The 23,003-nt window shown below is 36.4% G+C and overlaps 1 protein-coding gene across 3 annotated transcripts in view; it reads right to left on the reverse strand.

Annotated features, from left to right (window-relative positions):
• The window catches only part of LOC128217011 (plexin-A1-like), a 107,829-nt gene that overhangs the window by 31,513 nt on the left and 53,313 nt on the right, over positions 1-23,003 (reverse strand). For all 3 annotated transcript variants that reach the window (XM_052923804.1, XM_052923801.1, XM_052923803.1), the window contains exons 11-20: positions 16,191-16,280; positions 15,846-15,953; positions 14,205-14,301; positions 12,753-12,907; positions 11,487-11,674; positions 9,834-9,957; positions 5,139-5,311; positions 2,018-2,191; positions 1,629-1,716; positions 861-1,139 (exon numbers count right to left, since the gene is read on the reverse strand). In XM_052923804.1, coding sequence (XP_052779764.1) covers positions 861-1,139; positions 1,629-1,716; positions 2,018-2,191; positions 5,139-5,311; positions 9,834-9,957; positions 11,487-11,674; positions 12,753-12,907; positions 14,205-14,301; positions 15,846-15,953; positions 16,191-16,280 — 1,476 coding nt within the window. The remainder of the gene's footprint in view (positions 1-860; positions 1,140-1,628; positions 1,717-2,017; positions 2,192-5,138; positions 5,312-9,833; positions 9,958-11,486; positions 11,675-12,752; positions 12,908-14,204; positions 14,302-15,845; positions 15,954-16,190; positions 16,281-23,003) is intronic.

Here is a 23,003-nt window from a genome sequence, read left to right on the forward strand (position 1 = left end):
ACCATGCCAAATGTGCATAAAGTGTATGAAGACTACCAAAGTGTTTTTTATAATTTCAGAAGCTTTTGATTGGAAATTATTTCTGGATAAAGGCTTACATGATTTTTTATCTACTGAACCAAAACCAAATGTATTTGAAGATTTCACAACAATTGATCAGAATCCGTTTATGATGATCACCATGACCTTGAACTTTCATTTCTGACCCAACAATCACAGTGTGTGTATACCACGTGATAAATTACGTCATATATGCTACGTCAGAAGATATTTTGCTTAAAATAAGAATTTAAGAGTCCCGCGTTCCTTTTATTAAGTTTCATAAGGCGATTAGTTTTATCAAACACTGTTTCCAAAATAATGTTTTGACAGTGCTCCGTCAGACGGCCTTATTGTGAAAAGGTTTGTCGAAGTGTTTTAAGAAACTTCACTCTCAATCAAACTCTAGAAGTAGAAGACCAAAGACAGAGCTCCGTAAGCGGCGTAGACTGTTTCATTAAAATGGTTAAGAAATAGTGAAGTAATCTGTGTTTAATGTTTCCATTTGAAGCAAAGAATTGCCTTCCGACGTAGCATTTATGACACAATTTATCACGTGGTATACACACACTGAATCAATACCGACCATGACAAGTATGCAAACACGGTTTAAGGATTCTAAAATAAGTTGTTGATACACGCGCCTTTCATACATACAAACTCCGCTAACCACATTTAAAGCTTGTGAGTATATCATTATGTATCAGTACAGTTTCAATTCTCTGCTACAAATAACTTTTGACTGTGTAGAAATAACAGCAATTGGGTTTTTTAGAATATTAACTGTGACTGTTTTGTTAAATGTTAAAACAAATTCAAACCTCGATCGTAAGATACTGATCCTTAGAGGAAAATAGTTTGGTTCCATCAAATTTTGAAAAGGACGGATCATGATAATAAGTTAGGCTGAATGTCTTTTCCACTCCATCAATTTTGATTACGATTTCCACAGACAAGCACTCTGAGCAAGCTTCACGCCTTCTTCGCCGTTTTGTTTCAGAATTGGTACTGTTTAACAATTGCAGCACAGATTCAGGTGCCTTTGGAACGGGACAGTGCATAATAGTTGTGGAATTATTATCGAACTCACATTTTTCTTTCTGAAAAGATAAAGATAAAGTAAGCAAGCGATAGTAGATCCAAGCGTTCTCTTTTCATTGATCGGACAATGTTCTTGTGTACAAGGTAACTGTGACATTAACTTGCTGAACTGAAAATCAATATGAACCTTTTTTAGGCCATGACCAACCTCCCTACTAAGTTCGATAACCTTTCGTCCAAGAAATGTCTTGTTATAAATCGGAAAAGGTTTGGTCTACCACAATCGTATATGTGCAAAGCAATGTTTCACAACTTCTTCGAAAGGAAACATAATTATTGAAGCTAGCGGTAAGTTTGGGTCTGGCTATGAATGCGAGTCCATGAATAATACCGTTTGCATTATGGTCAAAGTTTTAAAAAAACAAACGACAATGCTAATGACGCCCCCAAAAACTACACAAAACCTTCGACAAAATCTAGACATTTTCAAACGAGTTATAAAAACATTGTAGGCTGAGGACATGTAAGTGAAATAATAAAACAATTACCGTCTCTGCAAAATCAAATTTTGCAATTATAAAAGCGTCATGTCCATTTTTCAGGTCATCACCAGAAACAGTTATAATTGTTCCACCACTGAAATGGATGTTGGGATCATATTTTTTCATAATGATGCAAGTGAAACTTTGGTAGAATGACAACGTGCCAACAATTTGCGCAAGCTACTGACGTCAACATGAAGGCCTAACAACAATATGACCTAAATTTCAACACAAGCTATAAATGGTTAAGCATTAGTCATATTCAAAGAGGACCAGTGAAGGATCAATCCTGTAAAATTTAGTTCAAGTTGCCAGGCGGTTCGGAAGAGGTTGTTTTAAGTATCATCTGCTGAAAATAACTGACATATCAAGCAATGCTATTAGATGACACTTACCTCATAAATCCTATAACTGGATCGATAACTTTTACAGTTGGATTTCTTTTGAATTCATACTTAATATCGAAAGTGAATTGTTCATCGTCAACAAACAGACATAATTGCTTCGTAATGACAGGCTCTTTGTCGGCCTTTGTCATGGTGCAAGTAAGATTATCTGTGCCACTCAGACTGAAACAAACAAAAACAAAAATAACTTGAAACTGATATCTTCATTAAATGATAAATTAAAATCTCCTAGACTCACACTGGGCACCGGAATGGAATTTAACTTAAATTTAGTAACCAATTTCCGTATTTTTGCTCATAGATGCAAATATATAGAAAACGTAAAATGTTGTTATTTTTTCGTCGTCTTATTCAACTGATTCTGGGCGGTTAATTATCCTTATCCTGATTTTAAACATATACAAATTCAAGTAACAAGACAAACTATCCGATTTATTGACTGTAAATATGCTCGTTAACTCCTCTTAAGAGGCTCTCAGCTAGGCAACAAATCGCCAATTGAATAAGTGTTGCCTGCTTAGATCACATTCTATCATTATGACTGATGTTACAAAAGCGATATGTTAAACTAGATGAATGTCAATAAAACATACAAAGTTATTATTCTAGAGATGGTCACATCTAATTTAAGGCCCATCAATATAAGTAGGTCCATAGACATTGCTTCATAGCGACTAGATAAACAAGAGGCCCAAAAGGGCCTTTGCTCTACTGGCATGGCTCTTGTGGTCATTTTCATTCCAGAGGATGTACGTTTGAGTAATAGGCAACAAATATATAGTTCACTTTTTGTGTTTGGGTTAGCTAAAAATGCTGCACGTTCAACATCTGAGGACAGAAAGTGTTGTAAGCAGATTAGTTGCATGAACTATTTTAATATGTGCCAAGTAAAGGTAATCTGAGGTAAAACTATTTGCTTTCAAAACTGTACTCATCGTCAAAATTTCATTTCTGTAGCTTTAAAAATAAAAAGTCGGTCAAAGCTCAATGTCAAGGACATCCGAGGACAACATTAATGCTTGTTTACAAAACTGTTCACATGGTCAAAATTTCATTACTGTAGCTTTAAATATTAAAAGGTAAGTCAAAAGGGGTGGGGCCAGCTTTTTCCCAAGGGGCATTATTTCAAATGTTTTCAATTGCATCATATGATGCTCCACAACAAATGTCAAAGGTATGGGCCTTGTGGTTTGAAACAAGAAGATTTTGAAAATATTTCTTAAACACCCAGGGCAGTGCCAGTTTTGACCCAAGGGGCATAATTTGAACAACCATGGTAGTGGACCACTAAATAAAGCCTTGTTCAAAATAGCATGGATCTGCATAGTGGTTTCTTTCAGACAAAAAGGTTTTTAACATTTCCCAATTTAAGGGGGGGGGGGTCCATCCCATACAAAGAAAAGAGAACTCTCAGGGGCATAATTTGAACAAACCTTCACAAGCAATTGTGACTTTACATGTAAACTTAGCTAAAAATAGACTTTGCTCATGTAGACTTGGCTAAAAATAAACTTAGCTAAAAATAGCATTTTTAAACTTTCAAGACCCATAATCCAGACATACATGGGCAGATCTGAATGGTTTTCAAAAGGAATAGAGTTCTAATGGACATCTAAATACTGTACAAATTTCGTCGAGACACAATCAAAACTCAGAAGACTGTATCAGGTTCACAAGCTAGTGTTTACACAATAGCATTTTTTATACTATCAAGGGCCATAATCTTGGCATGCATGGGCGGATCTGGCTGGTTTTCGAAAGGAACCGGGCTCTAATGGATATCTAGATACTGAACAAGTTTCATCGAGATACAATCAAAACTGAAGACTGTATCGTGTTCACAAGCAATTGTTTACAGACACACGCACGCACGAACGCATGGACGCATGAATGCACATACTACGTACACTTTACCATCGCATAAGCTCTTCTGGCCTTTGGCATAGTCATGTACAAAGTGAATATGGTCAAAATGTGAAATGAACGGGCCATTATTGCAGAAATCGGTATGTTTATCAAAAATAAAATAAAATAGAATAATGTTACCAAGTCTGGAAATATTAGATAAGAAATGACCATACATAGAGGACTAAGTGAATTTGGATTTATTTGGCAAGTCAACAGACATAACTGTATAGTGAAATGTGCTATCTGGCTTGAACTGAGTTAAGATATAAACAATAATTGATCAGTTGATGTGAAACAAGTTTAAACCGTCCTGATTGATGGAACCGTAACGAGATATGGGCCCGCCTTTTGAAAAGTTACACCTTAAAAAAGATTTGGCAAAATCGCTGGTGGCGATAGTCGAAGTTGGTTATGTGTGAAGTCAACAAGTCAACAGGCTATAAAGGTTGCATTCAATTTTAAATACATTTAATTGATAGGGTTGGGCTTTAGAAAAAGATAATTCAATGCCATAGATTTTTCAAGTCCTACGTTCAATGGCCAGTAAAGACATAGGTCGTTCGGACAAAAGGTAGTTGCTTAGGCTAAGAAAGTTGCTTATGAGATCAACTGTTGCTAAATAAACTGATGGTGAATGGAGAAGCGAAACTTTCAGGAGGAAGTATTTAGTTATCGAGAAAAATATTCCTAAATATTTACCTTACATAAGTGTTTGTAAAACAAGTGACCGTCACGGACTGGCACCAGATAGGACCACAAGAGTCACAATGTAAACCTTTTGAACCACGTAAATGACCGCGAGAAAACCATGCCAAATATCTAAAGGCCTTGTAGTTTTTGAGAAGACTTTAAATAGGTTACTTAAATATGTTAATTAAAAATGTCATACATTCATAATCTCTCACTTCTCGGGGTGGAATGGCAATTTTGACCGTATAACCCTTGTACATGGCAATTTACAGATTGAAGTTGAAAAAGTAACAAAATGGTGATACACACTATTTGTTTATAGAACGTTCTCATTTTGCTTCGCAATAACATTTTTTGGCGTCACATCATTTTTCCTTGATGAAATAAAACCTTCAATTCAGTTCTCCAAAAATTATTAAAACAAGTTAAAAAATAAAATAATCATGCAAAAAGCACCACATATTTCTGGAATAACCCTCCTTTGTCTATATACTGCCCGAAGAAAACATACCCTTTTAAACAAAGACATTGATCCATCACATGTATTCGTTTGTTATCATCTACAACGTATGCAGATATCCTTCTATTACCAATGCAGATATTACTTCCCTTCATCGTTATCACTGTTCCTCCCATTGCGGGTCCAAATGCTGGATTAATATTAGGCTCAAATAAATCAGGTTTCTGCAATAAAAAAAATAAATTAAACAAACTCCCTCCCCCTCTGGGTCCTTAAACGTAACCTTAATAAAATATGTATTGTATAAATAGTGTACCGTGACTGATTATGAGATTCTCCAAACAAGAGCACCGCGAAACGGAGCATTATACGCCCGAAAGAGATTCGGCTTGAGGTCCTTTTAATGTAGTGATGATTTGTATCAAGTTATTTGAAAATCGCTTTATTAGTTACCAAGTTATGGCCCGGACACAGAATTGCTAACAGACGAGTAACAAAGATGTGGCCCGGACACAGAATTGCTAAAGACCCCCATGGAGATTCTAGTCTTTGAGGTATGGACCTGGAAATTACGCGCGACACATCCTTTTAATGTAGTGATGATTTGTATAAAGTTATTTGAAAATCGCTTTATTAGTTACCAAGTTATGGCCCGGACACGGAATTGCTAAAGGACGAGTTACAAAGATGTGGCCCGGACACAGAATTGCTAACGCCCACCCCCCCATGGTGATTCTAGTCTTTGAGTTATGGCCTGGACATGGAATTGCTAACGTCCCCCCATGGTGATTCTAGACTTTGAGGTATGGACCTGGAAATTCCATGTGACACATCCTTTTAATGTAATGATGCTTTGTATAAAGTTATTTGAAAATGATTTTATTAGTGACCAAGTTGTGGCCCGGACACGGATTTGCTAACGCACTCCCATGGTGATTCTAGTCTTTGAGGTATGGACCTGGAAATTGCGCGCGACACATCCTTTTAATGTAGTGATGATTTGTATCAAGTTATTTGAAAATCGCTTTATTAGTTACCAAGTTATGGCCCGGACACGGAATTGCTAACGGACAAGTAACAAAGATGTGGCCCGGAAACAGAATTGCTAACGCCCCCCATGGTGATTCTAGTCTTTGAGGTATGGACCTGGAAATTGCGCACGACACATCCTTTTAATGTAGTGATGATTTGTATCAAGTTATTTGAAAATCGCTTTATTAGTTACCAAGTTATGGCCCGGACACGGAATTGCTAACGGACGAGTTACAAAGATGAGGCCCTGACACAAAATTGCTAACGCCCCCCATTGGTGATTCTAGTCTTTTGAGTTATGGCCTGGACATGGAATTGCTAACGTCCCCCCCATGGTGATTCTATACTGAGGTATGGACCTGGAAATTCCATGTGACACATCATTTTAATGTAGTGATGATTTGTATAAAGTTATTTGAAAATCACTTTATTAGTAACAAAGATGTGGCCCGGACACAGAATTGCTAACGCACCCCCATGGTGATTCTAGTCTTTGAGGTATGGACCTGGAAATTGTGCGCGACACATCCTTTTAATGTAGTGATGATTTGTATAAAGTTATTTGAAAATCGCTTTATTAGTTACCAAGTTATGGCCCGGAAACAGAATTGCTAACGCCCCCCATGGTGATTCTAGTCTTTGAGGTATGAACCTGGAAATTGCGCGCGACACATCCTTTTAATGTAATGATGCTTTGTATAAAGTTATTTGAAAATGACTTTATAAGTGACAAAGTTGTGGCCCGGACACGGAATTGCTAACGCACCCCCATGGTGATTCTAGTGTTTGAGGTATGGACCTGGAAATTGCGCGCGACACATCCTTTTAATGTAGTGATGATTTGTATTAAGTTATTTGAAAATCGCTTTATTAGTTACCAAGTTATGGCCCGGACACGGAATTGCTAACGGACGGACAGACGGACAGACAGACGGACAGACGATGGAGGCCATAACATAATACGACCCTTCGGGCGTATAAAAACGCGTTGAAGAAATGAAGCCATGTAACAGCTGGGTTATCGCCAGTATTATCAAAAGTCAGACACAATTAAAGAACATGTGTGAATGTAATTATATGCTATGTAGCAGTTAGTGTTTATTTTACTTAACAGGCCAGGCTTCTGCCTCAATAATTGTCAAGTTAAGCAAAAATAAAAAATAACTTCCTAAGAGTTTGCTGCATATGTCTCTATGATAGCATGCGCGCATATGCACACCGGTAAATTATTTACTTAATAAAACCAGTTCATGACTTAAAAATACCCATGTTTTCGTCAGAGGCTCTTTATATGATTATATCATACTTTGTAAAGCAATTTCATTGGTAGAGGCACAGGCGAAATGCACTAAGAGCAAAAAAAAAAGCGCGACGGAACGAAAACCAAACACTCGTTGATTGTATTGTCTCTTGCAAATTGTGCACCAAATTTCAGTATCTTGAACGATTTTTTAATATAATGATCGATGTTACATATGCTTGTAAAGTTTTTTGACGGGTCGATACAAATAGCATTGAAATCTACAAACCTGTTCGTCCAAAATACTGAGAGTAGCATCCGCAGAACTTCTGTGTATTAGCACTACGCATATTCATCTCATACGGTTATAAACAAGAGGGCCATAATGGCCCTAAATCGCTCACCTTAGTAAAAAAAATTAACTTTGTAATCAATATAGCTTGATATTTGTTATCAAAGAATATTGAAAAACATACGGATCAAACATGTTGCCTGGATAATCACTGACAGGACTTGTTACAGTTGCCTGCACACTGACAGGACTTGTCACAGTTTCCTGCACACAGACAGGATTTCCTTCAGTTGCCTGCACACTGATAGGACATGATAATTGACATAATTTGATTCTCATTCCTGCACACTGACAGGATTTTGTTCAGTTGGCTGCACACTGACAGGACATGATAATTGACTGCACACTGACAGGATTTGGTACAGATACCTGCACACTGACAGGATTTTGTTCAGTTGGCTGCACACTGACAGGACTTAATGATTGACTGCACACTAACAGGATTTGGTACAGATACCTGCACACTGACAGGATTTTGTTCAGTTGACTACACACTGACAGGACTTAATAATTGACTGCACACTGACAGCACTTGGTACAGATACCTGCACACTGACAGGATTTTGTTCAGTTGTCTACACACTGACAGGACTTAATGATTGACTGCACACTGACAGCACCTGGTACAGATACCTGCAAACTGACTGGACTAAGTTCAATTGCCTGCGCACACACACAGGACTTCGTTCAATTGCCTGCACACTGACAAAACTATGTCAAATTGCTTGCACACTGAAAGAACTTTTAGTATAGATACACAAACAACTAACAGTGCACCATCTAATAAAATCAATAAACTGCCTTAACTTAAGCTCTAAAAATCAAATATCAGAATACATTCAGTACCTTCCACTAATACCATTGCTTCTTCCATCTAGGTAAACATCACATTTCATCACACAAATAAAATCCATGTTCAAAATCAAATTTTTCTTAAAAGACATTAAGCCTTATTCACTATCCACACAGAAGATCAGATGGTAGCTTAGAATAATCTACATGAAGTTCAATGGAAAAGTCTGATTTTTAGATTTATCATTAAGCAAAATTTAAATTTCTTCTAAAGAATAAAGTGGATAATAATTATTTTAATCTATGAACTTATAAAAGAACAATAATTCCCTTAGAGTGACTATGTTGAAAGTTTTATATCTTTTACCTTGTTACTAAAAATAGAAAGTAGTGGAATCTCCAACAAAAAGGCACAGGAATTTGACTCAGTGTTTAGTCAAAAATGATGTATTAAGTCATTATATGACCAAAAACTGACAAAAAACAACAATTTCGGACAAAAACCTGGTCACTTATACTATCAATAGAGAAAGGACCGGCACTCCGGACGTGCCCCAAATAAGGTAAGCCAATTTTGATCTCCGTTTTCTTTTTCAACATCGTCGGAATCTAAACATTCTGTACATTTTTGAAATGCCCTATCCATAACCTTTGTGATGATATAGAACACTTGACACTTCTTTCGGAAATAAAAAAGAAATCGAGAAAACAATCATTCCTGTCAGTGCGATTATCCCCGGTCGGAAAACTTTATAGAACCCAATGTAAAACAGTGTGATCTGGGCCTGACCAATCGAAAACAAGGTCAACTTCAAGGCCATCAGCCAGGCGCTTGCAAACATAAATGGCCGATATTGACAGAAAGTAATTAGCGGAAAGTTGTTTTCACTGAGTTTGGATGATAAACACAAGAAATGTTTTTAAAGCAAAACAGGAAGTTGGCCATTTTGTTGTTATTGTTGTTGTTGTTGATCAATCGTGACCCCTTGTTGTATTTTTGTATATGGTCACCAAAGCAATCTTCCTGTAAAGTTTCATTGAATTGGGCAAGGAAGTTTCAGAGGAGAAGTTTTTTAAGCAATTGTTGATGGACGGACTGACAGACGGACGCCGGACAAAGACCGATCACAATAGCTAACCTTGAGCACTTCGTGCTCTGGTGAGCTAAAAATTAAAACAATTTACATTCAAAATATCAATTACGTAACGATTTAAGCTCTCATTTATTGGTTTCATTTACCCTCTTTAAGGTAAGGTCCATCCATGAAGGGAATTAACAGGTATATCTGTCAAGGATTTAAACTGTATGGAAATCATTTTGTTTGCTTACCTTCGATATAAAATTGGTGCTGCTGGTGATATTATTTTCAAATTTAGTTTTGTCTTTGGTGTACATAAAGATTTTGCCGTTGCCTCCTGGATATTGCAAGTTATAATTAGTTATACAGATCAGTCTGAAAATAAAATAAATATGATATTGGCAATCAAGTTAAAACAACAAGAGCTGTCACAATATTTAACAAAGGCTCCACAAATGTCAGTACATTAAAATGGAAGTAAATAGCAATGCAATGTGTGCATAAAGCAATGAGTGTTTATGAACAAGTGGAATATATTCAAACACTAATTACCTCTCATTGATGGTTTGCAATACCACATGAGACCCATGCATGGTCACTGTAATATGTCAGTGTTTTTGTTGAAAGTTACAGCCCAGACACCAACACCTATAATCTATCTCTCATATGCAGCATTCCATAGTATCCAAACACTGAGTGACCATGACCTTAGAGGGAGGCACACGGTTCTTGCACGAGACATATTGTCTTGGTATGTCAAACACATGTGGCAAAGTATTTAAAATATGTCCATACATGAGAAAGTAACAGCCCGGAGACGACCACCGATACTCTATGTCCTTATATGCAGCATTTAAAAGTATTCACACATTAAGTGTATTTAGACCTTAGAGGTAGGCATACGGGTCTTGCACACAGCACGTCTTCATGGTACGTCCGACACATGCGGCAAAGTTTTTTTTTAAATATGTAAATACATGAGAAACGGACATGACCACCTATACCTATGTTCTTATATGCAGCATTCCATAGAATTCAAACACGTGTGATCTTGATCTTAAAGGTTGGAACACAGGTCTTGAACGCGAAACATCATCTTTTTATGCCGAACACATGTGGCAATGTATTTAAAAATAGGTCCATACAAGAAAAAGTTACAGCTTGACACGGACGGACGGGAAGATAGACGGAGGGACTGACGGTGGTTTTTGAATATACCCATACCCACCTTCAGGTGCATAAAAAACGAGCTTTAAAGAATGTGATAAATTCTCCGCTGGAAATACTCAGCCTGGATAGAACAATTCAAGAAATCAAGTAGAACATGTTTCACTTAAGGTTAATATACCACAGACTATAAAGAGACATGAGAACAAGTGGAAATAATTGGAACCGTGAACCAACTTTCATCAGTAAGGCATAAAAAGTAAAAGATACTATGTTCAGAATGTTGATGTGCCCTTGACACTTGTAGGGGCACCAGTCTTAGGTCCGACACATCCTCATAGTATGGTTGTCATTTCTGCCAATTACTTTAACAATCCGACCAATAAAAGAGAAATGTATTGACTTGACAACAACGGGACGGACGAAAGGAATGCGAATATGACCTTCACATTTAACTTACTGTTATGGGTTTTATACCTGGCACAACGGCTTACCATGGTGATCGTTTATTTCAAGTTATTTTTAGATACATAGACAAGTTACAGCCAGTACAAGCCAAAATACCGAGCAAACTACCAATGAACTTTAAATGTGACCTTGACCTCTGACGAACATAATTGGTCTTACACGAAACTTGCTTAAGCTTCTCAAGGCAAACATTTCATAAAAAATACCCGAGTGCATTGCACGAATATATGATTCAGGGCAAAGTAAACAATGAACAAACACATACTCACCCAGTTCTGACCTTTTCCTTCAAATGAATTGTTGTGTTACAGATGCTTCGATTTACTTGACATCTCCAGCCATTTTCTGTAGTATTCACCGAAAGTGTTTCAATAAAGGTTTTATTGCAACTACCAAGCTCTTCTCCCAAAACGGTGAGTTTTGTTGAACCCCCTTTTGGTCCATCCAATGGATATATCTAATGTTAACAATAGGCTTTATTCAGAATGTGTATGGTACGACTCTTCCTATACATTCAAGGAACAAAAAAAACGCCTTAAAAACCTATTTTCCAGATCACAGTATCACAAGGTAAGTGGGACAATTCATTTAAAGGTGCATTCTATTACCTTAAAATGTAGCATGTTATATAATTGATGTCAGCATGTTGCGCTAAGAGTTAAATGGCGACATTGAGAGAACAGAGAACTAAGCTGCACTTTTTTGTCTTTATTCAACCTGCATTCCTGAGAAATTTATAGAAATGAAATCAAGATTTCAATTGGTCATTTCAAATTTAGTTAAATAAATAAAAGTATCTCGAAAACAAGCTCGGGACAACGGTTTTGACTGTTACCCAAATAACTACAAAATAAATTGTATACTTTTTTTGATAAGAGCGTAACACAAGAAATAGTATTCAATGTCGATCATTACTAAACGAATGCTTTCAAGAACTAAACAGTGTCTAGTCAAACATTGCAATACTCTTGAAAACTTTGCATGGTTATGATATCCCTTTCAAAAAGCTGCACTGACTTAGGAATTACCCAACAACAATTAAACCAATATCAATCTATATTACATGTCGAACATTCAAACAATTCAGACTCTGCTGGTTTGCCAAGGCCAATTATTGTGTAAAAGATACTTTTTGTAAGTCTAGTAACTGCTAAAGGTTATATTACAACCCAATATTCTTTTTAATAGCAAACAAAATTATGCTTATTTCTTTTTTGAAAAGGGGTTTAAATATTAAGCTCATCAATGTAAAACAGTAGGATATATATCGAGTGATTTGTTTGTCCTGCCTGGCATCATTGAATCTACTAGCACTGTTAAGCTATTTTGGGTGCTTTGAGGACGATGACATCAGCTCTTAGCAACGGGAATGTGTACGTGAATATATTAGAAATAAGGAAAAAGGCTCAAATCAATTTTGCCAAATACTGAAAACATGGCACTAAGATCATTTCACTTTACGACTAAGATCTTTATTGAAACAGGCAACAGTATAACATTCATAAGTTAAAACATTTCTCATTTAAAATACATACACTTGTGATAATAGGATCTGGGCATATAGCTTCATCATTACTAGCTCGATCATACACACAACCGGTGTTATTCCAATTGCAAGCAAACTCATCTTTGAGTGCAAAGCAAACGTTGCATTTGCCCTCTGCCAATTTTCTGCAACTGTACACGGCAACTGCAAATTAAATATAAATATAGCAAGTAGCACATAACTTTAAAATAAATATCAACAAGTCCGCCCTTTACACACTTTCAAAATTCAATCTGTCAAAACCTTATAAATAAATCAGAAAACTTAACTTATGTTGTTCCATTCGGAGCTCCTTGGCCATTTTATCAAAAACAACCTCGGATGTATTTGGACGGTTTACATATTCAAAAAGTGGTACGTTTAAATCCGCTGCAAGTAGATCGCGTAATAATTTTATTTTGCAGTTAAACTTTGTGACTTAACTCTTGGGATTCTTAATTATGTTTGCAATAATACAATTCAAAAGCAATCAATTTAAACTTAGATAAAAAATACAACTCTAAAACACTACATTTAATTAATGGTATAATTCAAAATTTTACGAACTACTTCAACAGATGTACCGGCATACATCCGAGGTTGTTTTTGAAAAAAATGGCCGAGGAGATCCGAATGATGTTGTTCATAACCTGTAGCTAGACCATTTTGTGTATCAACCTATTATGTTATATCAGGAATATCAATCATAATACAATAAGTATAACTGCACTTATGTTGGTATGTGCATATGTTACACTGTTAAACAGCGTAAAATAAGTATAAAACAATTTAGTAAGACATGTGGAAAAAAATGGGGAAAAATAAATGGTTTCCGTGGAGCACTAGGTTTTCTTGATTTAAACAAAAACAATATATTGTGATTTAAATAATTTAGTTTTAAAGCAAATATTTCTTTGATGAACTCTACACAGGGGATTAAAGGTTGTACAAGTTTTTCCAACTATCAACTTTGGTCAAACGATCAATTTGGCTATTTGAACCATTAAATATATAATGATGACCGTCTATATAGAACTTCCAATCCTTCGTTTGCAGAAAGCTTGCCAGAGATAGTTTAACCAGGTTTTAAGACTGCATTTGGTCAATAGAGAGGTTGCAAAAATATACTTTGATGTCTATTTTGAGAGCAATGACATCAAGATTATAATGTGCCAATTTTAAAAATGTACATTCAATATTGTAGGAAAATGTGAAATGTGACAGAGGTAGAACTTTAGGCTCATGCAAATTGTTTCAATTAGATGTATTACCACATGGTTTAATTCTTAATGGAAAGTGAATGTACAAAATAAATAGTAAAGCGTTTTTGCTTCAGAGACCCTACACGAACAAAATTTAAGTCGAACCGCAATTTTTAATTGTAGGGATAGCTACACATACTTGTTAAACTAATACAAGTTTAAATATGACCAAACATAATCATAGAAAATATGCAAATTACCTTCTGTGTTGTGAATATCATCCACCTGCACCCACTTCGAACTTCCTTGATGCTTGTACCACACAGATAAATTGAATCTTTGGTAAGGTTCCTTAGACTAAAACAAAGTATGTGTAATCATGCTTTGGGCCATCATTAAAAACAACGACTGCTTATCGAGTTTTTTTACAGTGGGTATGAAGGATCACTTATTTCAGAATCTTTTGGGATTGTATTTTAGCGATGAGAAAATACATTTGGTCAGTGCCCTTAAAGTGAAGTCTAATTGACTTCATGATTATCTGCGCACTGACCAAATGTGATCATTCACAGATGAACCGCAAATCAAAATCATTGAATGTTTGTATTTGCGATCTTTTTTTCCCTCTAGGATTATCGAACTACAACACTGAAGAAAAGCTTCCAAGACAATTGAACAAAATTGGTTAATGGGGACACCCGGACTCTTATTTTGACACATGCAATTTTGAAGCAGGAAGTATGTTTATAGAGCAAAATGAAAATGGTGCTGACTCATTCCCACACTGCAAGACCTAGGTATGACCAAAAATGACCCCTTAATATCACGCTGTGGTTTCGGATTGAGTTTCCTTCAAATTAGATGTGCACTGTCGCACTTAAGAAAGGAATAAGAAATTTAACTGTCCTAAAATTTTACCTAGATACCTAGTGTTTGGGAGATTACCCATATTCTCACACTGGTCCTAATGTTCATGCTTAAAAGTATTGTAACTTAATTAGTTGAAAATTGGCTAAAAGGTGTTCTGGCTTCGAAAAGAATAAGGAAGTTGAACACAAAATTTTGTCTTTATATTTGGCATATACCTGATAAAATCCTGAAAAATATTCTGATTGAGATTTTGAAAATATGATGAACTTGGATGTATCTGTGAAGGAAATACAACTTTAACCCAACAATTTTTGTCTCAATGTTTGACTTAATGACATAATTGTTTAACTGAGGTAACTCGTATTCACACTTTTTGTAAATAGAATGCTTACAATATTGAGACAGAGTTTCAGGACAATCGGATTAAAACTGGGAAAAGAACTTACAGAGAAACTAATAACGAAACCCAACGCCTGTCCAAAATGTCCTCAGCCCAGGTTTATATAACCCCGATTATTGTTTTTGGTTCAACAATGCAAAGTCAATAACATCACTTGTCAAATATCACTCTTTGTAAATACGAATGCAAGGAAACGATGAACGTGTATCTAAGGAAATGCTAAATGAGCTTAAATAGTTTTGCATGACTGGATGGCGATTAAGGAAACAACACCCTTCATTGGTAATAAAAATGAATACAGCCATGGTTTACGTGTCAATTTCATCACTGCAAACAACAAAGATGGTGTTAGGGAGTTCACTAAATCAGTTGGCGACAACGCTAACGCTATAACAAACCCTCAACAATATTGTTTTCAGGACCACCTAATACAACACTAAATCTGCCATAATGCTGGATAAACACTCAATGCTTTTATTAAAAACATGCTGATATAACAACATTTCTATATTGTAAAGGGGATTCAATCAATAAAAAAGCCTTTATTAAAAAAAAAGAGAGAACATTTGAATTATAGGTATAGTCAATTGTATGTTAAAATCTGTCAATACTAGATAAAAAGTTTACATACCTGTACTATAAAGCTGCAATTTATATTTTCACCAGCTTCCCTCGTACAGATGTTACTCAGGTTATTATAGCCTATTTTATATTCGTGTGATTGGTTATTTTGTAGTGACTAAAATAAAGAGAAAACAAAGGTATAATGCAGCTCTTGCAAATGAGTTATTTAAGAAGGCGGGTTATTAAAGAGGGCCTAAAACAACTGCTATAAAAAAATCATATTATTCATGATACAAAAATATGAAAAAAGAAACCATCAGACAAACTAATTAAACTATGTGGTGTTTAAGGATCTCAAATTGTATGCATAGTAATATAATCATAATCATGCAATAATGTGTTTGCTTCCTACCATAAAATTCATTGTTGCAATAAGAATAGGTGTCTCCTCATCTGTGTGAACATAAATCTTGTTATTGCTAAGCTGCGGGCAACTAGCAAACTGAAAATAAAAAAGAGAATAACAAATATTGTAAACAAATTTTAGATTCAAAACCTGTAAACAAATTTTAGATTCAAAACCAGACCTCTCCCCCATGCTTGTTTCACATAGGCAGATATTGTGTGGATTGTGGGTGCTATGTTGATGAGGTGGACATTGCACACACTCGTTATCAAAACAATTGATAGTCATATTCTGACACTAGTCACTTGATAACAGTCATAAAAGGCAATATGAATCGCTTTTGATGATTTCTCTTCCTGTTTTGCAACAGTTCACTGTGGATTGAGCTTGCTTGATTGGAATTAATTGTACATCCGTTGTTTTTAGAAAGCAAATATTTTCCAAAAGCATCATGCAAATCCTTTATGGTGTTTAGGAAATACACATGCAATGGCCCAAATATACAGAACGAACATAAAAACTGGAGTCAGCATGCCTAGAATGTGATCTCTACAGTTCGTCTGGACGTGGTGAATATTGGACATGAGCTTCATGAAAATATTTTAAGGGATGTAAGAGATTCCTGAAAGCATCCCCGAACGTATAAACAATATCCTAATGACTCATTTTTTCACCTTTAGCTGTGACCTTGATTTTGAGCCGGCACAACTGTTTCAAACTCTTAAAAAGATATTGAGCGATACAATACATATGCTCAATCATTTGAACTTGAACGAGCACCCAGTGTTGGATTTGCATGTCATGTATATGCCATTAACATTTCATCAAGTTTAATAAAATTCCATTTAAGCGTTGAGAAGATATGGTTCTGACATGAAGCCTTTGAGTAGAACATTTGACCTTAAACTTTGACTGTGGGATAACGCGCCTGTAATGTGGTGTCGGCACGCCGTCTGAATGTTGTGAACATTTGACCTGAATTTCCTAAAAAAATATTCCAGGAGATTTTGATATTTAAAGAGGACACAAAATCTATGGCTCAACCCTCAAAACTTGATCTGTAACCTGCCATGTGTGTTACGTGGTTTCTGCAAGTCGGCTCGGTGTTGAAAATAGTTGACATAGAATTCATAAAACTTAGTAAACATGAAGTGGACACGAAACTTATGCCTGGAACAATTGACCTCAAATAGAGACCTTAATCTTAATCCAGCATGCCTGGAACGTAGGCTCTGAACGTCTTCCCCATGTGGTGAACATTAAAAAGAACATGACAATCATTCAAATGATTTAGAAGAGTAAATACCCAAACTATGTCTCGAACCATTTACTCTGAACTGCAACCATGGCCCTAGAGTTTGGGTTTTGCCCATCTCCGCTATTTGGTGAAACAAGAGTCTAATGAGGGCCTGTGCTCTACTGGCATGGCTCCTGTGGTCATTTTTAATCAAGAGCATGAATGTGTCACCGTGTGACTTTCTCTTTCAAATTCTGTTAGAAAATTTATTGTTCTTTTTTTTGGTTACATCTTATTTTTCTATGATATTTACTTTCATAATTTCCTAAAGAGACTTTTGTCAGTCATTTTATTTGCAATTGAGTGTTTTGACATTTCTGATAAGATTTTACTGCTTCCTCTTCTTAATTATTATCAGTTAATTATCTCAGATCATAATCATAAACCTTACTCTTTGAGACTTTGACACTTCTCAATTATCTCAGACTTAATCTAATTGTAAATTTTATTTTTGACAATAATTATTTTTGAGTGACACTTTCTAAAATATTCGATCATAATCTTTTTATCACTTTATTCTGATTGGTAACTTCAACTCTTTAAGTTAGTATATAAGTATGTACATTTTTCATTTAGGAAAGAGAGAAATATATACATTAGATATACATATAGACTAGGAACTTTGTACTTCTTCTTTTACTAAGGAAATATCTTTGAACTACTTTTTTTTGTGACTATATAATTAATTCACTTACTTTCATAACTTAATATATCACATGGACTATTGAATGTTTCTTGTTAAATAAGTCTTTGGATTTATCTTTGTTAACTATTCAACTTAAATGTGAAATTAATAAAGAACCAACTTTTAAACATCTTAATTGGACTTGAGTTGTTAATCAAAGTGAACCATTAAACGTGATCTGAACTTAAACGGTAACTCGCAGTTGTGCCAGCTAATTCCCCAAATTAATGGCCAACTGCACGTGCCCCTTAGACAGTGTGTCTCGGGCTCGGTGACCACCCCTACTATACCGGAGTGTATAAACTGGCCCGTTCCCGACGCTGCACGACTTAACTGGGGTGCGCTGTGCCAAATGTATGGGTAATAAGCAACAAACATATAGTTCAATTGGAATGTTTTGTGATTGGGTTAGCTGAAAACGATGTACGTTCAACATCTCAGGACAGAAAATGTTGTAAGCAGATAGGTTAATTTGTTTAATATGTGCCATTGACAGTAGCTAGTTACAGCACCATATGTTTCAAAGGGACTCGCTCACAGTTTTGGACCAAAAATTAGTTTCGTGGTATTACATCTAAAAACACTTATTTTATCATTATTGTATTCAATGATACTGAAATTGTAGAAAACATACAATTAAAGTATCAAAAAATATTTTGGTTTCAGTGGTGTGCGAACCCACGCTGGATTAGTGAAGGGAAAAAAATGATAACCCACGCCTAATTTCTAGTCCACAAGGATATTCAATGATACCGCGAAATTGCAGAAAACATACAATTAAAGTATCAAAAAATATTTTGGTTTCAGTGGAGTGCGAACCCATGCCAGTTAAGTTAAGGAAAAAAATGATAACCCGCGCTATAATCTAGTCCACAAGGACATATACAACCAGTGATTTTTGGGGCTAATATAAGGGCCGACTATCGGCCCTTGCCCCTCGTCAAAAAGCCTGCATTTTTCCAAAAACAATCGCTATGTTTTCCAAAGAACATTTTTCATTCGACTCCCCCTATTTTCTGAATTTCTTTTGACTTTTTTTTAATTTAAACCTGCAAAGTGTTTTAGTTGTTGTTGTTGTTGTTTTCAAATGATAATAATATTACTGTTACAATGCCTTTGAATAAGAATGAGAGTTATGTTATATATACCTGTAACAGCCCATTAATATTATTTAACCAGGATGCTTCACAATTTGGATATAACAATGATGACCATGCATTTAAAATGGATTTAAATATATATATTTATATCATAACTATTTAAAAACTTATCACTCTTATTTGTTGATTATTTATTGTCAATCAAAATGACAGCTGATTTGTCACTGACATTGGATGCCGTTGAGGCAGTGTTAAGATTATGACCATTTAAAGTTTGAGGATAGAGTGTGTTATGATCATGACCTTTGACACTATGACCTCAAAATACATAGGTGTCATCAGCTGGTCACCAAAAATCTAAATGTCAAGTTTGAGGGCCATGGGTGCAGGCATTGACAAGTTATCACTCAGACAAGCTATTTTTGTTCAAGGTCACTTGACCTTAGACCTGATGACCCCTTAAATCATAAGGGTTCATCTACAGGTCAGACACAACTCCAAGTCAAGTTTAAGGGCCATGGGTGCAGGCATTGATGAATTATCACTTGAAACATTTTCGCATTCAAGGTCACTGTGAACTTGACCTTTGACCCAATGACCCCTAAAATCAATAAAGGTCATATCCTGGTCAGGCCCAACTTCCATGTCAAGTTTGATTATCATAGGTTCAAGCATTTTTGAGATATCACTGCAAGAAGATTTGTTAACTTTTTTGCACTAAAGGTTACTGTGACCCGATGAACCCCAAAGTCAAGAGGGGTCATCTACTGGTCAGACCCAACCTTCATGTCAAGTTTGATGACCATAGGTCAAGGAATTGTTGAGTTTGCTATAAAAGGTCACTGTGACCGTGACCTTTGATCCCTAAAATCAATAGGGGTCATCTACTGGTCAGGCCCAACTTCCAAGTCAAGTTTGAGGGCCATGGGTGCAGGTATTGTCGAGTTATCACATGGACAACCTTTTACCATTCAAGGTCACCGTGACCTTGACCTTTGGCCCAATGACCCCCCAAAACAATAGGGGTCATCTACTGGTCAGGCCCAACCTTCAAGTTAATAATGAGGGCAATGGGTGCAGGCATTGTTGAGTTATCACTCAGACAACTGTTAACCATTCAAGGTCACTGTGACCTTGACGTTTGACCTGATGAGCCCCCAAAATAATAGGTGTCAGCTAATGGTCAGGCCAAACCAACAAGTCAAGTATGAGGGCCATCGGTGCAGGCACTGTCGAGTTATCACTCGGACAACCTTTTATCATTCAAGGTCACTGTGACCTTGACCTTTGGCCGGATGACCCCCAAAAACACTAGGGGTCATCTACTGGTCAGGCCCAACCTCCAAGTCAAGTTCGAGGGCCATGGGTGCAGGCATTGTCGGGTTATCACTCGAACAACTGTTTACCATTCAAGGTCACTGTGACTTTGACCTGATGAGCCCCAAAAACAAAAGAGGTCAGCTACCAGTCAGGCCCAACCTCCAAGTCAAGTATGAGGGCCATGGGTGCAGGGTCCAGTTATCACTCGGACAACCTTTTATTATTCAAGGTTAATGTGACCTTGACCTTTGGCCGGATGACCCCCAAAAACAATAGAGGTCATCTCCTGTTGAGGCCCAACTTCCATATAAAGTTCGATGACCATAGGTCTTGGCATTGTTGAGTTATCACTCGGACAAGCTTTAAAATTATTTTACCATTAAAGGTTACTGTGACCTTGACGATGAGCCCTAAAATCATATCTAATCTAATCTATTGGTCAGGCCCAACCTTCATGTCAAGTTTGATGACCATATGTCCAGGAATTGTTGAGTTATCACTCCGACAAGCTTTGGTCTTCCGACGGACCGACCGACCGAGCGACCGACCTACACACATGTGCAAAGCAATATACCCCTCTTCTTCGAAGGGGGGCATAATAACATCAGTAAAGACAGAAAGTTAAACTTTTTTATAGATAAATAACAGTATTATAATTTTCCCAAACGTTGGACTTTCCACGCTTATTTTCCCAATTAAACGGCACAGGCAGTAAAATTATTCAAAACAAGAGCTGTCACAGTATGTGACGAATGCCCCCGAATGTGACATTGACCTATGAACAAGGTCAGTACATGAAAAGTTGATATTGCCTTTACGTCTCAAATACATATGGCAAGTTATTTTAAATTGCCTCTGAACATAAAAAATACCACCCATACTTGACAACATGCACTGTTATGTCCTTATATTCAGAATTTCCTTGTGAATAAACACTAAGTGTATCTTTCACCTTAGAGGTAGGGACATGGGTCTTGCACATGACACGTCGTCTTGGTATGTGGAACACATGTGGCAAGTTATTTTAAAATCTGTCCATACAAGAGAAAGTTACAGCCCGGACACGACAACCTATACTCTATGTCCTTATATGCAGCACTCCATTGTAAATAAACACTAAGTGTGACCTTGATCTTTGAGGTAGGGACACGGGTCTTGCACACGACAGGTTGTCTTGGTATGTGGAACACATGTGGCAAGTTATTTTAAAATCTGTCCATACAAGAGAAAGTTACAGCCCGGACACGACAACCTATACTCTATGTCCTTATATGCAGCACTCCAAGTTATATTAAAATCTGTCCATACAAGAGAAAGTTACAGCCCGGACACGACAACCTATACTCTATGTCCTTATATGCAGCACTCCATTGTGAATAAACACTAAGTGTGACCTTGACCTTTGAGGTAGGGACATGGGTCTTGCACGTGACACGTCGTCTGGTATGTGGAACATATGTGGCAAGTTATTTTAAAATCTGTCCATACAAGGGAAAGTTACAGAGCCGGACGGACTAACGGACGGACGGACGGTGCGATTTTAATATGCCCACCTTCGGGAGCATAAAAAAATATAACTCGACAGTCGATGGACCTTTGAAGAATACCACGATAACATCAAGTGATAATGTCAACAACCAATCATGTTATAACGATTCTCTGAAGCTCAAAAATAAGAAAGTAGGTCAAAAGGTCACAATCAAGGTCATCAAAGCACATTGATATTTGTTATCAATACTGTGAAGATGGTCCCTTCAAAAATAAGAAAGTAGGTCAAAAGGTTACAAACAATGTCATCTGAGGACAACATAATTGTTTATTGTCAAACTTTACACATGGTCCAAATTGTATTGCCATGGCTTCAAAAATAAGACGGTAGGTCAAAAGGTCACAGTCAAAGTCATCCCCGTACGAATTTGATCCTTGTTTGCAAAACTGTATACGTGATCCTAATATCATTGCTGTTGCTTCAAAAAAAGAAAGTATTTTAAAAGGTCGCAAACAATGTCAACAAAGTACAAAGTAAATATTTGTTTTCGAAATTGTACACATGGTCTAAATTTCATTGATGTAGCATCAAAAATAAGAAAGTAGGTCAATATGTCACAGTCAAGGCCGTCCAAGGACAAAAATGTTACTTGTTTTCAAAACTAATCACATGGTCCAAAATTCATTGCTGTAGCTTCAAGAATGAAAAAGTAAGTCGAAAGGTCACAAACAAGGTCATCAAAGTACAAAAATAAATGTAAATGTACACACTGTCCAAATATTACTGCTGTAGCTTCAAAAATAAGAAGTCACATTCAAGGTCATCCAAGGAAAACATTGATAATTGTTTGAAAACTGTCTATATGGTCAAAATGTTATTGCTGTAGCTTCAAAAATAACAAAGTTGGTCAAAAGGTCACAGTCAAGGT

Source organism: Mya arenaria, chromosome 14, assembly GCF_026914265.1.
Source record: "Mya arenaria isolate MELC-2E11 chromosome 14, ASM2691426v1".
NCBI classification, from domain to species: domain Eukaryota; kingdom Metazoa; phylum Mollusca; class Bivalvia; order Myida; family Myidae; genus Mya; species Mya arenaria.